Here is a 17,729-nt window from a genome sequence, read left to right on the forward strand (position 1 = left end):
GTTGCATCACTGCATCAATAGCAAGAGAATTACAATCATATCAGTTAAGTTCCGAGTGCCGAATCAGAGGAACACTGATCACCATAAGCGCGAGTGCAGACTATCTATTATTTTAGGAAAACCAACATCAGCGTATGTGATGTCTCGAATGTGTCAGTTGTATTGACAATTCAACTTTCAAGATGACTTTGGGAAATCAGTGAATGCAACTAGAGAAAAGTATCGGCAAAAGAGGAGGAAATTCCCGCCTCAAAAACAAATCTTTTAAGCTCGACAACATGTGCTCAAATCATTCATTAATCTTTACTTGGGTTTTCTGAGTAAACTATAGTGTGCGAGCAGAAGAGAAGATTTTTACAATTAAGTTAAGACATTAAGTAAAGTTAACTAAAATATCTTAGTTAGAACAACTGTTGGATTTTTATTTTATTACACTTTATCTATTTGCGTCTGTATATTTCAGTTACTATACATGTTGTTAAATGAGTTTTTTCTCCACTTCTGTAACTCTGACATACACCAACATTTAGAGTTTTATTCACATCTATATCCTGAAGGTTTTTACAGAGGGGTTTGTTCATATATCATTCAACCTGATTTTAATAACATTTCATTCCTAAAAACATGGAGAAAATTTGTTTTTTTTCTTCTTCTGAGAAATCCATAAACCCCTCATTAAAAACCTTAGACTCTCAACAAAATCATACACTCATTTTGAACCTTTATCCAATGTTCAGATTTATGTTCTGGAATGTTTGCAAATTAGATTACATTTACTTATTTAATTAGCATATTTAAACAACGTTTCAGAAAAGTTGTAATATAAAACAATTGTCTTAGATATCAATATATATCAATAAATGAATTTTTCTCCACTTCTGTAACACTTACACACAGCAACATTTAGAGTTTTATTCACATCTATATCCTGAAGGTTTTTACTGAGGGGATTGTTCATATCTCCTTCAACCTGATTTATATAACATTTTATTCCTAAAAACATGGAGAAAATGTGTGTGTTTTTTTCCATCTGTTGACAATATTTTCTGATTTTCTGATAAAAATAGATACATTTTTTTAACTCTAATATCTCAACAAAATCAAACAAGAATTTTGAATCAGGCTTTATCTAATGTTCATATTTATATTCTGGAAATGTATGCAAATTAGTGCATTTAATGCATAGATTGATTTTAAATATAACATTTTAGAAAACTTGTAATAGAAAATGTAATGAACTGTGATTAATTAAGTGGTTAAGTATGGTGATATCTACTATTATTATTAGTTAATCATTAAGTGTCCTGCCATAATTACATTTCCCAAAGAAAAATACAGTACTTTCACTCACTGTTTGCCGGATTACATTTTATATCTTTATTACATCTTACTTCAAATACAGTTTAAAGTTTTACTTTTTTACTTTGACTCTAGTATGTTCTTAGTTTGATTCTTGTAATCGAGTACGTAATTCACACAGTATCCATACAGTACTTCCACTTATATCATTTATTTTGAGTATTTTACACCTCTGGTTTCCTTTACATGTGAGATCACTGTGAGACCGAGTGTGTGTGAGATGGAAACAGCCCTCACAACATCTATATCAAACACATCAGATGCGGTTCTCTTACGAGAGGTCTCTCGTACTTGCTTAAGATATCTTACGCTAGGGGAAAACCTCTTTTCCTCGAGATATTGAAGCCAAAAATTATCCTTAATTTTGCAATAATGTAAAACGCATTGCAGCAGCATGCAGACATGGGCGAGACAGCTCGCGCGCCCATTGGCTGCTCTGCGGCAACTGCACCAGCCTATCGATAGAGGCCCCTCATGACGTCAGAACCAATGAGGGTGCTTCGCGCCCATTACGTCATGTCCCGCCGAAAGCGGGTGGGGCTAGGGCTATAAATACGGCCCAGAGAGGCTGGTTTGGTCAGTTTTTCATCTCTTCAGCGGGCCTTCGCATCGCTGGATCCTGAGAGGAAGCCGCGCCGTCTGAGTCAAGCACCCAGCGGGATTAGTGCATCTGAAGCTGCTGGTCGCTTCTGCTGACGCTTTCCGGCGTACATATCCTTTTCTCTGCTACTGTGTTTTGTGTATGTGTGTGTGTTCGCCGCCGCGACACACACTCTCATTGCACTAAAAGAGCCAGGTGTCTTTTTCAAGACGCCCCTTTCCCCCCCAACCCGCAAAGCTCGCCGGTGCGCCCGCTTGCCTTGCCTGCTTGGAGGATGATACCTGCTCTCCCTCTGTTCGAGCCGCGCAAACCGCGCCGTTCACAGGGGAGGCTGGAAGCGGACGGTCGGGGTTAGTTTTTCTTTACGTACAAGAAAGCTACCCTGCCCCTGCGCCCCATTCACGCGTCACTCACCGGCGAAAGGAGAAAATAGTGTTTATAGTCCCGCCGGACTGACCTGAATTTTCGCACACATTTCTCAGTTCCCTGATCAGGCGACTGGAAATATAAATATTGCAGCGCCTGCAAGCAAACGCCGAAGGAAACCTGTTGACGCTCTTATATGCTCGTGCATCCGAAAGCCTATGTGTTCCCCCCTGTGGCTCAGTGGCGGAATTTTTGGTTTTTCACACGAGAGACCGGTGTTCGAATCCCGGTCTAACGGCAGATAAATTATGCCTCCTGTAGCGACAATGGGTATGAACCAAACACAGACTAATCTTCATCCAGAATATTAATTCAAACTCTCTGTGAACAAAGAGGAAGATTTGGTCAGGACTTCGTATCCTCATCCATCTTGTCATGGGATCCAGGCGCCGACCAGTCTGGCTATTTAAAAGAGCCCCCCAGCACTAACAAAATAACTGGTCAATGACTAGCTTTGTTGCCAAATTACTGATTGGTTAAGAGAAAGACAGAGACCAAGGCATCACACAAGTGTCTTCACATTCCAGATTCAAATCTTACAAACCACAGCTATAAATCACCCAGGCTCCAGAGAGTCTGTAACCAAATACTTGTATTGGTTAACTGAAGAACTGGTCAACTTCGATAGTTTGCAAGACGGATCGATACCAGCAGATGTTGTTTTCCCCCACAACATTCCTGACCCCTTCCCCCTTAAGACCTCTGAACGAACAAACAGAGTCCGTTTCTCTCTAAACCAGAAAACTGAGATTTTTCCTACAGTATACATAAAACTCATTCAAGAACAATTTTCAATGGACTTACAATCAAACATCATGCAACTACATAACTCTATTTTGTGTCTGCAACTTATATGTGTGTTTAATATGCTTAGATACCATATAACTCATGTAATGTTATAACTGTTAGATGTTTGAATGAAAGTGTGTTGTGTTTCATATCAGTATGATCCTATGCTCTTGATTCAAAAGATGGCTTGATTGAAATCTGTGTAAAATATTTCATATTCTTATAATACTGATCATGTCTAAACTGTGGCATCTGTTCTCTCTGTTAGTAAGGAAACCCCCCAGATAAGATAATTTACGATCAGAACTGAGAAGAAGGCCACCTCCTAAATTTAGCCAGTGTCTAATTGGCCAGAACTCATCCTGGAGGTTGGACAACTTTGAGTTTAAAATCTTAGACCCAAAACAGGTCTCTTCGCTAGACTCTCTTCGCTCTGCTCGCTAACTCTGCTCGTTCAAAATGTTCTGATAGAGAAGAGCTCTGCTCTCTCTGCTCTCTGCACTCAACTCTAGCTCTCTGGGTTCACCCCCAAGAAACGTCTGCTACCACTCTCAAGAGAGATGGGCAGAAAAAGGATGAAGATCTCAATCAGATGAGTAACCATGTAAACGCAGAGACAAAGAACCCAAATTAAGATCAGAAGAACGGGTTCAACAGCTTTATTCAAGCCATCTTACTACTCTCGTCTAAGTTGTCTTTTCTTTTCTAAGTTTTCCTTTATTTTCCCTTGTGAGCCTCGGTTCTAAGTTAAGTTTTGCGACAAGATTTCGAGCCACGTTTCTTCTGCAAAGCCAGCTTCAAACAAAGACTTTCATTCCGCCAGCACACCACGTGACTGGCCGCCCCAGACCCAGGCACAAGGACACCAGCCAACGAACGGACCGGGAAAACCCCTTTCACGCAACAAAAGGGAATCCCCAAAAGCAAAGACAAGCAAGTATCTCCAGACTAAGAGCTGAACTGGTGTATGGATATAAATTGAATAACCTGTCTAAGAAACGATAGAAGGGTTAAATTAATGATGGATGGTTCGTTCCAGGTCATGTCTTATAAGTGCATAAACTTAGGATTTCATCATCTCACTCTTAAACTCACTCTTAAAACTTAATCTTTCCTTACTCTTTTCCTTCTGCAACTCGTATGAATGTGTGTGTGTGTGTTTGTGTTAGATATTAGTTTTATGTGTTAGTATATAATCAATAAAGTATTGTTTGTATTTGAACAAAGAGATTACTTGTTTTCTGCTTATACATTTTATTGTCTTGAACTTTGATCTAAGTTACCGATGCTTTTACCCGTGATTATTTCTTAATTTATTGTTAGCTGGGGATTAATTCTTTCTTGGCCAGGAAGATATTATATTTCCTAGAGTTAATACTTGTTTATGCTTTCTGTTCATTGGATGAACTGATAAAATGATCATACTATTGATTCTGCTACAGTAAATTATGAAAATAATTAAAAATAATTAAAATATTAATTATTGATCATAATCCGTTATGAATAATAATTAATTATATTTATACGTGGGCGTATAAACGCTGTGCATTTTGCAGCCAACGAGCGCGTTGTACAACCCGCCCGCCTGCACCCAAACACCGTTTCTATGGTTTCCGTGCGTCACTACCTCCATTCTCACACATTTCTCTGGAAATGTCAATATTGCAGTGGACGAGCCTATTGTAATACACGCACACCTGCAAACAAACGCCAGCATGTTGACGCTCTCTGTTTCTATGGCAATTTCTCGCTCGTTCAGTTCCAGTAAATGCGACTGTTCCAGTGTATTCTACAGTAAACAAGTCGGCGACACAGCCCACTTGCCTGCACACAAACGCCGCTTTATGGCTACCCAGATAAAGCCCATAAGAGTGTATTTTCTGGTGTTCCGGCCACGGCCGATGGTGTTATGAGTGTGGACAAAATGCCCACTGCCTGCCCAGTGCTCATTCCTACACAGAAACACAGCCCGTCGCACAGGGCTCGCGCACATGAAATCGACCCAGATCGATTGCGCATTAAATGGGGTAAATGTGCCCACTGCCCAGTGCCCACAAACACTACGTTCTGCATGTCTCAAGGTTTCTGTAAAACGAAACCAACATGCATTCGCTCTGCTCAGGCAGACAATGCTCTCAGTGTTGTAAATGTGCCCACTATCCCACGCCCACATTCACACATAGACATGACAGGTCTTACGGGACTCGCCCAGCCCTCCCCCTCTCGGTTGACCACCGCAGAGGAGTCGAGCGCGGGCAATCTGCCCGCTGTTATCAGCGCGCCCCCTGCCTCAAATGTCATAAGCGCGACGCTTATGTTTCAGCACACTGAAGCCCCTCTGTCACTGAGCGACCAGAGCGCGCTTCGCATTCAACCCCTAGCCATTCGTGCAAACGCATGGGCAAGGCTACCCGGGGTTTCGAAGTGGGTGCTAGACATTATAGAAAGAGGCTATTCGCTACAGTTCGGTCGACGCCTGCAACGCAAAGCGGCGCAAATCGATACTACGGTGAAAAAGGAAGTAGCACACCTACTTCGGGCCGAAATAGCGAAGTTACTGAGCAAAGGGGCTATAGAACCCTTATCACAAGCTCAGAGCGAAGGGGGCATGTACAGCAGATATTTTCTGGTACCCAAAAAAGACGGGGGTCTCAGACCCATTCTAGATCTAAGACGACTAAACAAAGTACTTCTGAAACGACGGTTCAGAATGCTCACGACCAAGAAAATCCTCTCGCAAATTTGCCAAGGGGACTGGTTCATGTCGATAGATCTGAAAGACGCTTATTTTCAAATACAAATAGCGTCACGTCACAGGCGATTTTTTGAGATTCGCCTTCGAGGGTCAGGCATATCAGTACACAGTCCTGCCATTTGGCCTATCCCTGGCACCTCGCGCATTCACAATGTGCATGGATGCAGCGCTCGCACCCCTCAGGCTCCGAGGCATACGAGTGCTGAATTATTTGGACGATTGGCTGGTTCTAGCTCGATCACAATCGGGGCTCATAGAACACAGGACCATATTACTCGATCACCTCGAGAATTTAGGTCTCACAGTCAATTGGGCGAAGAGTTCACTGTCTCCCAGTCAGAAAATATCTTTTCTGGGCACAGATCTGGACTCGCTCACTATGACAGTATTCAGCGCATGACAGAGATTTTTCGCCACGGCGCTTTAGTCCCGCTCAAAAAGTTTTCAAAGGATGCTGGGTCTCATGGCTTCAGCATCCTCAGTGCTTCAGCTGGGTCTGCTTCGCATGCGCCCGCTGCAGTATTGGTTAAAAGCGCGCGCGCCGCGCAGAGCTTGGAACTCCAGTCTCGCGCGCCTCAAGGTCGATCAGAAATGCGTCGCAGCTCTGAAACCTTGGACAGTGACCGACTGGTACCGGTCAGGAGTAACTGGGGACTTCCTCGAGTGTGAAGGTGGTGTCTACGGACGCCTCAACCTCGGGATGGGGAGCGCTGCTCGAGGGCAGACCGTTATTCGGCCATTGGTTGGAACGGGAGAAGCTTCTGCATATAAACTGCCTGGAAATTATGGCAGTCGACAACGCGCTGAGGCGCTTTTGTCCCCAGATAAAAAGATACCACGTCTTGGTCCGTTCGGACAACATGTCAGTGGTGGCTTATATAAATCACCAAGGAGGTATCAGATCCAGAATCCTTCACAGGCTGACGGAACGCCTCCTGGTCTGGGCTCAGCACAATCTGCGCTCGCTCAGAGCAGCGCATGTGCCCGGCCATCTGAATGAGGGACCAGACAGACTGTCCAGAAACTATCTTCCGGCAGGAGAATGGTCTTTACACCCACAGACAGTCAAACTGCTATGGAGGACATTTGGCAGAGCGAAAATAGACCTATTTGCGTCTCAAGAGAACGCTCATTGTCAGGAATTTTTCTCCAAGAGCAGGGACGCGCTGGCTCACGTCTGGCCCCGCTGCCCGCTCTATGCGTTTCCCCCTGTCACGCTCCTACCCCAGGTGTTAGAGCGAATCAGGGAGAGCGGATGCCCAGTGCTACTCGTCGCCCCATTTTTGGTCAAACCAAGCCTGGTTTCCAGTCTGACGAGTACCGCCCCGTGGCCGATACCGGTGAGGAGGGATCTCCTCTCGCAGGCAAACGGCTCGATCTGGCATCCTTGCCCGGAGCGTTGGTCCCTACATGTGTGGGCCATCAACGGGTACCCGTTAACCTCCCAGCGGCATGGCCTCGTCGTGGGCTTGGTCCAGTGGGATTGCCTTGCAAAATATCTGTATGGCGGCAGGCTGGGCCTCCCCGTCTACATTTATAAGGTTTTATAACCTCGAGGTTCCCGCTTTGCAAGCTAGGTTGCTCTCGGTTAAATTTTTCAGTATTGCCCGCCTGATGCTATCGGCTCAGGATGCTGAAACTGCTAGAGCGTCGATCACTGATCGTCTGTATACTTCTGTGGGCAGTGCGTAAGTCCCCCATATTTACCAGTCCAGGCCGAGTTCGCCCTGGCTGTGTGGAACACTTGATATAACATGCTCTTATCAGAGCTCCATATTACAGGAATGATGCTATTCTAGCCCCTCTTCCCGGATTCTCTGTGAGTCCCTTGTGATTAGGCACTGTATGAGCCCCGGGCACCTGCCCTTGGGACTTTAGTGTTATGTCTCAAGCACGCACGGCGTTTTACATTGTGTTCCCCATCTCACGCTGAGCTACTCTCACACACACACACACACACACACACACACACACACACACACACACACACACACACACACACACACACACACACACACACACACACACACACACACACACACACACACACACACACACCAGCTCGTCTAATGCAGGATTCACTGTGACGGTGATGTGGTGAATAAGGCTGGGAATCACTGGGTACTTCACGATACGATACGATACACGATACATTGTTCACGATACCGATAATATCACGATATGGCAATATTGCGATAATCGATATATTATCAGTAATAACTCACAACATATCATGTTTTAAGAAAAAAATAAAAAATAAATTTAATTAGGAAAATGAATCTCCATTTATTTTTTTGGATGAAACACAATAACAAAAACAACTTGTGTCTTATCAGTTGCAACAAAAGTCACAGACACTATTTTTGTTTTGCTGCAGATAATTTTTTTTCACTCGGGAGAAATCGAGTGGAATTGGTGAAGCTCGCATGGTTGCGGTTCGCAGCGTGTGAGAGGAATTACAAGCCAAGCCGAGCACGTTACGAGCACCTCCCGACCTCCCGATAATTTTTAAACATGTTTTTTCACCAGCTGTCCCCTATTGCCAAATCATACACAACCACGTCGATGGGGCTATACCTCAGTGGCAGCAACCATACAGTGTGCGCATACACAGTCACTGTCACACACAAACACACACACACTTTTCTCTCTCTCTCTCTCCCATTCGCAACATGACGGTCTCTGTGTTTAGCGCGAAAGCCCACGTGATTGCTGCCGGCTCGGGATAAAATTCGTGCAGGACAGTCGTGCCGTGTACCAGCTGCTTTGACGCGATTAGCAGTTAAACTGACTCGCAACGTGTGCAACATCTCACGACCTCCCGAGTGTCCGAACTCGCACCGTGTACGCCCGCCCTAACGGCTTTTAAGATCGATACGCTGAGCTCCTCACACACACACACACACACACACACACACACACACACACACACACACACACACACACACACACACACACACACACACACACACACACACACACACACACACACACACACACACACCTCTCACACACCCACACACCTGGCCTGGGGCCCCAAGACAACGACTGGTTAAGAATAAAATGCAACGACAAACTGTGTGAGCGCCCCTTTGATAGTCAATGCAGTAAAGTGCAATGACACTGTTATCGGGATCCCCCTCAAGGGGGCCCCTCTCAGTACAGCAGCCAGCCAACCACGTGATCTCTGCTGCCGGCAAAATACAAAAACTCCTCGGCAGTCATCATGAAGCGGAATTATGCTTCAGGAAGCCAGAAAAGAATGAATAGAAAGGAAGAGGAGGATAAGAAAAAACAAGATAGTGGTAAGTAGGGGTGTAACGATACACGTATTCGTATTGAACCGTTCGGTACGAGGCTTTCGGTTCGGTGTTCGGTACGCATTTTCAAACCGAGGTTCGTTGGATCATTTTTCCTGCCGACCAAAATTTCGTTATTTCAAATGTAGGCGCGTTGCGCGTGGCAAGCGCGCTCATAATGTAGAGACGCCGGCGCGACCACAACATTGCCCAACATCAAATGGCAAACGTAATGCAAGCGGAACGAAACTGAGCTACTCGTTATTGTGTGGTTGACGGACCGTTGTTTATCAGTTTGGACCAGTGCAGCGCGAGCCGATCGTGATCATGCGACACTGTTACTACACAGCGCTAATAAGAGATCCAGTAAAGAAAGCATTTGAATTCGCCACAGAAGTAATAACATCGCTGCGAGATCTAGTGAGAAACATTCACATAGTTTGGCAGGAATAGTAGGCTATAATGCCTTCGCTACCAGCTTTTAAATCCCTACTGAAAACTCATCTATTCTCCTTAGCTTTTAATACCATCTAAGTGTCCTCTCTTCTGTAGCTTATAAATTTTAATTTGATGTTAAATATGTGTCTATAGTTCAATTGTCAAATACTATACATGTAACCTCTCAGCTGTTGTGTATTTTAACCGTATGCTATGTTCTATTTAATGATTGTACAGCACTTTGGTCAGTCCTGTGACTGTTGAAATGTGCTTTATAAATAAACAAACTAAACTAAACTAAACAAACTAAGTAACATTACGTCGGTTTTATTTTGACATTATGAATACAATGCAAATGTTAATCTTAACTAAAATAAACATTTGTTTATAACTACTACAATATTACATTAAATTTTTTCCAAGGAGCTGTTTTGTTTTATATGCTCCTAAGAAGAGCCAATTATAGCTCCAGAATTGCTCAAAGTAAAAAGAAATCATATTTTATGATAAAAAAAGAAAGAAAAATAAATAAATCAAGGAAATTGGCATTTCTTTCTTTTTGCTGTATCGAAAACATAGCAAACCGTAACACATGTGTATCGTATTGAACCGAACCGTGAATTTTGTTACACCCCTAGTGGTAAGTGATAAATTACACTGGATAAAATAGCTCCACTTGTCTTGTACAAATGGTGTAATTTTGCAGCAGGTAGGCTAGAATTTTTTTTTATGTTAGCTACCTGCCTGGCGGCAAATGCTGCTTGTAACAAACAGTTAGTGCAACTTTTTTTTCGAACGGACGGAATATGGTTACATATTATGTTTTTTATTGGGGGGGGGCTCCATGTCCATGTCCATGTCCATTTTGCTTGGGGCCCCCAAATTCCTTCAAACGGCCCTGCTCACACACACACACACACACACACACACACACACACACACACACACACACACACACACACACACACACACACACACACACACACACACACACACATCTCATGCTGCTCTTGATAAGCATTGTAAAGCAGAGTAAATAGTCACACTGATGGCCATATCCACCCACCACACACACACACGCACGCGCACGCACACACACACACACACACACACACACACACACACACACACACACACACACACACACACACACACACACACACACACACACACACACACACACACTCCAAACCTTTGTGAGTCTCAGTCTACTGGGAATATCATTGTAAAGTGACACTGTACAAGACAGCTCATTAAATAATGCTCACAATTTAACTATGTTTGTCACGTTGTTACATTGTACTGAAATTTTATTTAGAGAAATTAAATCAGATGAATGTACAATTATAATTTTGTAATATTTCATGTGCCATACAACTGTTATTGTGTGCTCCTCTGGAGAACTCTGGTTTAGTCTAACATCAGTATTGTTAAGGATTGTCTGACAGTAAACGGGCAGAATCTACGATGAGTACCTCACTCACAAACTAACAATAATTGATAAAGTCTCCTTATATATGGACTGAGAGACCGTAGAGGAACAGTGATCACATGCTCTTATCCTCAAGCTTCAGATCTACGGCTTCCATGTCCGACTGCACAGATATCGGTCTGAAACTCAATCTTTCAGACATTATCAGTAACCCTGATCCCTCAGTAATGCCCTTCATCACGACACCCCCCCTCTTCTAACCCAGATCACGGTAACTTCCCTCCAGAACCCGTTGCTATGGCGACGGCTCGGAGACTCGGTTCAATCCCGGACGGGTTTCAGATTCTGCTCAACATTCTACCCACAATGCCACTGCGCTAACTGGGTCACGGGGTATTTATACTCCTCCGGTCTCCTCGCGTCACACCGCACTTGTTCGCTGAGGAGGAGCGCAGATACGCCTCATTAACATTCATCTCAATCATCATGACACCAGTATATGTTCATATCCAGCTGTGTGTGAGTGTGAGCTTACTGTGCTGAAACTCCACATGAATCACACACACTGACCGAGCGTGTTCATCAGCTCCCAGTGACTCCACCAGCAGAGACTGATCATACTAGATGCTGTTCAACACACAACTCCTTTCATAACTGATGAACTTTACACAGTTATTGAACTCATAACTAACTGGACCTTCATATCCGGCAAGCTCCAGCAACAGAAATTGTTAAGTCTCAGTTGAAAACTTATCTTTTAGTTAAGGGTATTCTGTTCATTGAGGTAATAACTTATTTGTATTTAGTTTTGAACTGAATTTATCTTAATAATGACTCTATTGTCTTTACAGCCAAATATGAATTTGTCCCAAATTTGATAAAGTTTGCATCACTGATTCTGTTATGGAATCACGCTTCACACATAGAGCTGGACAAACACAAACAGGTTTGGTGTGATAGTCTGAATCATTCAAATGTGGAACAGTTTATGACCATCATTTACACAAAAAACATCTTCCTCAGTGACAGAGAGAGAGAGAGAGAGAGAGAGTGTGTGAGTGTGTGTGTGTGCGCTCACCTGAAGGGAAGCGCTCGATCACGGGCAGATTGTCCACCTGTAGTGTAGCGTTCCCGCCGCTGCGAGTGAACCGCACCACATGATACTTCCCGTCGCTCACCATCACGCCAGCCTCCTCGATGACGATATCATCCGTCCCCACGTTAAAGATCACGCCGACCTTCCCACGCTCCTGACACACACACACACGGGGGAGAGAGCGAGAGAGAGAGAGAGAGAGAGAGAGAGAGAGATTAGGGGCGGGTCAGCATGAAGCATGTGATTTTACACCCAGAAATCATCTCTTCATCCTGATAGTAGTGACTGATGCTTTTTGTCTCACTTGCAGGTCAAACTCATTAATCACTGCTTTCTTTTATTTGCTGATGCTCATTCTCTTCCAAACTAATCCAAACTCTGTTTCCTCTCAAATTCACACACACAGTTGAGTCATCTGCCCCGCCCCCATCTACTATTGGTCAGTCAAACTGATAGTCCCGCCCCCATCTGCTATTGGTCAGTCAAACTGATAGTCCCGCCCCCAAGTAGGTTTGCTGTCATGTGTGTGTGTTTGGATTATTTTTTGTGATAGTTGCATGTTTCAGACAGAGCAATTTTGACTCATAACAATGAAATATATGCTCCCTTTCAAGGGAACTCGCGCTTTGGGAACGCCTCCGCGTGATGGTGTCTGAAGCACGTGTGTCAACTGGTCCGATGGCGAGACGGAACGTAACATGGTTTTTTCGTCACGACACTTTTTTAATAGCCTACTTAAATTGTTTATTACAAACAAATGACTAAATTCTAAAAATGAATAAATGTAAATTGCATTTACAATCCTGTGAAAACCGCACCCCCAGCACCCCTGCATTTATGGCTCAATCGTGCTGAGATTAGGAACAAGAACCGAGCCGTTGGTAGCGCCCCCTGGCCTCTTCGGCGACGCATGAATCATGGGGGCTCCTAATGACACTCTCAGCCGAAGCCTTCTAAGCAGAAGCCGGATCTGAGGACCGTTCTTTTCATGAAGAAGGCTTCGGCCCAAAAGTAGTCCTGACGCCACTGGAGTCACCAAGTGGCTGCTTTTAGTATACCAGAGACGAGCCTCGAGAGCCGGTTCCCTTAGTAGATTATGGTGGCTTTCTGCCAAACGTATCTCAATGGGTCCTGCAGATTGTAGAGAAAGGTTACAGGATCCAGTTTTGTTCTCGTCCACCGTGATACAACGGGGTGTTACTCGCAGTAGTACATCCAGAGCAGGCTCTGGTGATGGAACAAGTAAAAAATATGTACCAAAATATAGGAGCAGACCTCCTGTCGAGGCAGGAGCTGAGGCCAGGGGATTGGAGACTCCACCCCGAGGCGGTGGAGCATACAGTATATGGGAGATCTACGGCCAAGCAGAAGTGGGTCTGTTTGCGTCTCAGGATACTACGCACTGTCCACTTTGGTTCTCCCTCATACAACCAGCCCCCCTGGGGTTGGATGTTGTGGTATAGACATGGCCGAGGCTACGTCTGGTCTGTATGCTTTTCCCCCGATTGCCTTGCTCCCAGGAGTTCTGGAGAAGGTCCGCCAGGACGGAATAAGTCTATTGCTAGTAGCGCCGTACTGGCCGAGCCGAATATGGTTCTCGGACCAAGTGTCCCTCCTCAACGGCTCTCCTTTGGAGATTCCGGACAGAAGGGACCTTCACCCCCCGCCCAGAGATATGGAAACTGTGGGTTTGACCTCTGAGGGGGCCCAGCTCATAGACTCAACCGAGGCTGTAGTGACCATACTTCACTCCAGAGCTCTGTCTACGAGGAAACTTTACTCCCTGAAGTGGAAAGTTTTCACTTCTTTGAGCGACAGTGGGATCCAGTTAACTGTCCGGTTGGTTCAGTGCTAGAGTTTCTACAAGATCGCTTTTCAGCAGGGCTATCCCCTTCTACATTAAAAGTTTACGTGGAGGCTATAGCGGCTTACCATGTCCCTTTGGATGGTGCATCTTTGGAGAGGATCCCTCTAATAACACGTTTATTAGGTTGAGGACTGCAATTCGTACCAGGGTTCCTGGACCTGGCTAATGTTTTAGAAGGCTTATCTGCGGCTCCCTTCAAACCCCTTAATATGGTTTCAGAAAAGTTTCTGACTTTAAAAACAGTCTTCCCTCTAGCCATTTCTTCTCTTAAAAGAGTAGGAGATCTTCAGGTCTTAATGGTATCCTCCACGTGTCTTGAGTTGGCACTTGGGATGGTCAAGGCATTTCTTTACCCTAAACCCGGCTATGTCCTGAAGGTGCGGACCAACGTACCGTGGCCTGTCGGTTTGCAAGCCTTTTGCCCTCCTCCTTTCAGAGATCAGGACCAGGAAAAGCTGAACCTTCTCTGTCCAGTAAGAGCGCTGGATACATATGTCCACAGAGATGAAAATCTGATCAGGAGTTTGTTTGTTTCGGATCACCTAAGAAAAGTCTTCCTGCTTCAAAGCAGACAGTCAGCCAGTGGATATTTGAGGCTTTCTTGCTAATGAGGTCTCCAGTCAGCCCTCACCTTCAGCTGTCAGAGCTCATTCTGCCAGGAGTACGGCGGCCTCCAAGGCCTTAATTTCGGGTGTATCCCTTCAATAGGTTTGTGATGCGGTGGGTTGGTCTTCCCTGCTCATATTCGTGAGGTTATGCTTATGTCTTAGTTGTGCCACAGTTTCACACAGACAGGCACTTGTAAGTACGATGTTGTTTGGGCATTATCATTCCCAAAGCGACATCGACGCAGCGTCTCGTTCTCTTCTCAGGGAACTATGGTTCAAGAAAAGTACCATGTTTTTAGACACCGCTAACCCGAATGCAACCCAACAGCTCCATTCAGCATCATATAAATGTTTGATATGTGTATGTGTGTCACTGTGAGTCTGAGAGTGAAGAGAAACCGGAAGTCAAGATGAATGATTCAACGATTCAGGCACGTGAATCAATGGAAGCTCTTCCCCGAAGCGAGAGCGAGGAGTGTTGTGTACACGTTACGTCATGCCGTGTTTATTTTAGCCGTTCTGAGATGAACTCATTTATTTATGTGGCAAATATATGAATTCATACGCACAAAACACCAACAGCCAAATGTGTTTCTGTGACGAATGGACGGTCCATGAACACGATCTAAAAATAATTGTCCTTGTTTTTCCTCAATACAAAATATCCTTAAAGCAAGACACATTAACCTGGGAAATTAAAGTGCATGAGATATTAAGACAACAAAACCAGAAGCACCCATTACTGTTCTTCCTCAGTGTATATACGCCTCCTGACGCTAACTGAGTTGATTACATGAATGAGCTCCTCCCATGTTAATTAGGTTAATTATCTGAACATGCTCTTCTCCGAACAATTTTAATAAAACATCATGTCTTGTTTTCCAGCACAAATATCTAATCATTCTTAAATCAAGATACATTTACTGGAGAAGCAAAATGACAACAGATAATGTGCCGCTGAGGTCAGAAAAATAAACTTAATTCAAAGGCAAAACTAATATTTTTTCTGACCTCAGCGGCACATATTTGTTCTCATTTTAACCGTAAACTCATTTTATTTAGATCAGTTTCTCTGACTTATTATCTGTTGTCATTTTGCTTCTCCAGTAAATGTATCTTGATTTAAGAATGATTAGATATTTGTCTAAATTAGTTTGGAATATAAGTTGCAGAAGATGATGAAAAAACGTAAGTTATATTCTGGAAAATTCTGTAATTTCTCTCTCTCTCTCTCTCTCTCTCTCTCTCTCTCTCTGTCAGTATCATGGCTCTCTCTCCCTCTCCCTCTCTCTCTCTCTCTCTCTCTCAGATGTGTGTGTGTGTGTGTATGTGTGAGAGGTGGTGAAATGTGACACGCGTAGCAGCAGATGGTTTGTAAATGCGCCTCGTTCGCTGTGTGAACGTTAGCTAACACACGCTCAGCAAACTCTGAATACTGATGAAGTGATGAAAGCAGCCTGACCTCTGACCTGACACAGCCACGCCCACTCATCCTGTCAATCATCACTGTTCTGAACTGTGTGTGTGTGTGTGTGTGTGTGTGTGTGTGTGTGTGTGTGTGAATGAGTGAGCGTGTGTCCTTCATTTGTCCTTCTGTTATGCGTGTGGATCTGTGTAAACACAGATAAATCACAGTCACACTCTCTTACACACACACACAAACACACACACAGGCTTATTTAACTATGTAAATGAGTTGATAATAATGAATGCGCAGCAGCACACACCGGTGAGAGATTTCAGCTCTTTCATGCGCTAGGGTTAAAACATAACATAATATTTGTGTTACCAAACTGAAATACCATAAAATATATTTTTAAAAAAACACAACAAAATTACTAAAACTTTAAAATTAGAAACTTTTAAAATACAAAAATAAAAGTTAATTAGCAATATTAAAGGTCCTATGACATGCTGGATGCTCTTCTATAGGCTTCAGTGGCCCCTAATACTGATACTGAAGCCGTGGTGCAGCATTACTGCCACTACCAGTCCCACAGTGAGCTCTCCTCAGGACGAGCCATGTCTGTGTCTGTAGCTTTAAATGCTAATGAGGAGGAGAGAGGCGGGGCAAGGTGGAGGGTGGGGGTGTGGCCTTGACCAGCTAATGTTTACAGGGGATGTAGCAATGGCTCGTAGACACGCACTCGTTTTCCAGTTTGACCCAGAGTCCGATCCGGATGGAGAAGCTCCTGAAGATGCTAACACTAGCCTACGCTGTTGGCTTTTCATGTTGCTCTGAGTTGCTATCGTTCTAAAGCCATATTAGCATCTATATCAGTGATCTTTGTAGTTTAGAGAAGACTGTACACTGGCTAATATTTAATGACAGAGTTCTCCATGTCCACGTAAACTGAAGTCCTGTTACACATAACCCATGATTTACTCCTGAAGATTTACCTCTACTCAACACTCTGTCATATATAACATCAGGTATAGACACTAACCAGCGCCACTACATTAGTCAGTCCTCTGCCATTATTACATGAAGGAACTAAAAAAAAAGACTTTTGTGTTCATTTGTACATCCAAACACTGAGCAACTGCCATGCGCCGCTCGTTTGCTAGCCATGATGTCTCTCGAGGAGAAACCAATATCGCGCTCGTGAAGCTCATGTAACCGTTCCCCGTATGACGACATAACGGAAGACTCCAGACTGGCCAAGGCTGAGCACCTATCGCCATATCTAGCCACTGCGGGACCACAGGCAGGCTAGCGGAACTCTAGCGGATCTCGTCTAGCGGATCTCGTCTAGGGGATCTCTAGCGGAACTTTAGCGGAACTCTAGCGGATCTCGTCTAGCGGATCTCGTCTAGCGGATCTCTAGCGGAACTCTAGCGGAACTCTAGCGGAACTCTAGCGGAACTCGGATCTCTAGCGGAACTCTAGCGGATCGCTAGCGGAACTCTAGCGGAACTCTAGCGGAACTCGGATCTCTAGCGGAACTCTAGCGGAACTCTAGCGAAACTCTAGCGGAACTCGGATCTCTAGCGGAACTCTAGCGGAACTCTAGCGGAACTCGGATCTCTAGCGGATCTCGTCTAGCGGATCTCTAGCG

General features: G+C 44.4%; 1 protein-coding gene across 1 annotated transcript in view; it reads right to left on the reverse strand.

The window, feature by feature from the left end:
• Positions 1-17,729, reverse strand: part of nrxn2b (neurexin 2b) — a 558,448-nt gene that overhangs the window by 12,309 nt on the left and 528,410 nt on the right. The window contains exon 17 of the mRNA XM_082161672.1: positions 12,178-12,349. Coding sequence (XP_082017798.1) covers positions 12,178-12,349 — 172 coding nt within the window. The remainder of the gene's footprint in view (positions 1-12,177; positions 12,350-17,729) is intronic.

This window comes from Leuciscus leuciscus, assembly GCF_965113295.1.
Source record: "Leuciscus leuciscus genome assembly, chromosome: 2".
NCBI classification, from domain to species: domain Eukaryota; kingdom Metazoa; phylum Chordata; class Actinopteri; order Cypriniformes; family Leuciscidae; genus Leuciscus; species Leuciscus leuciscus.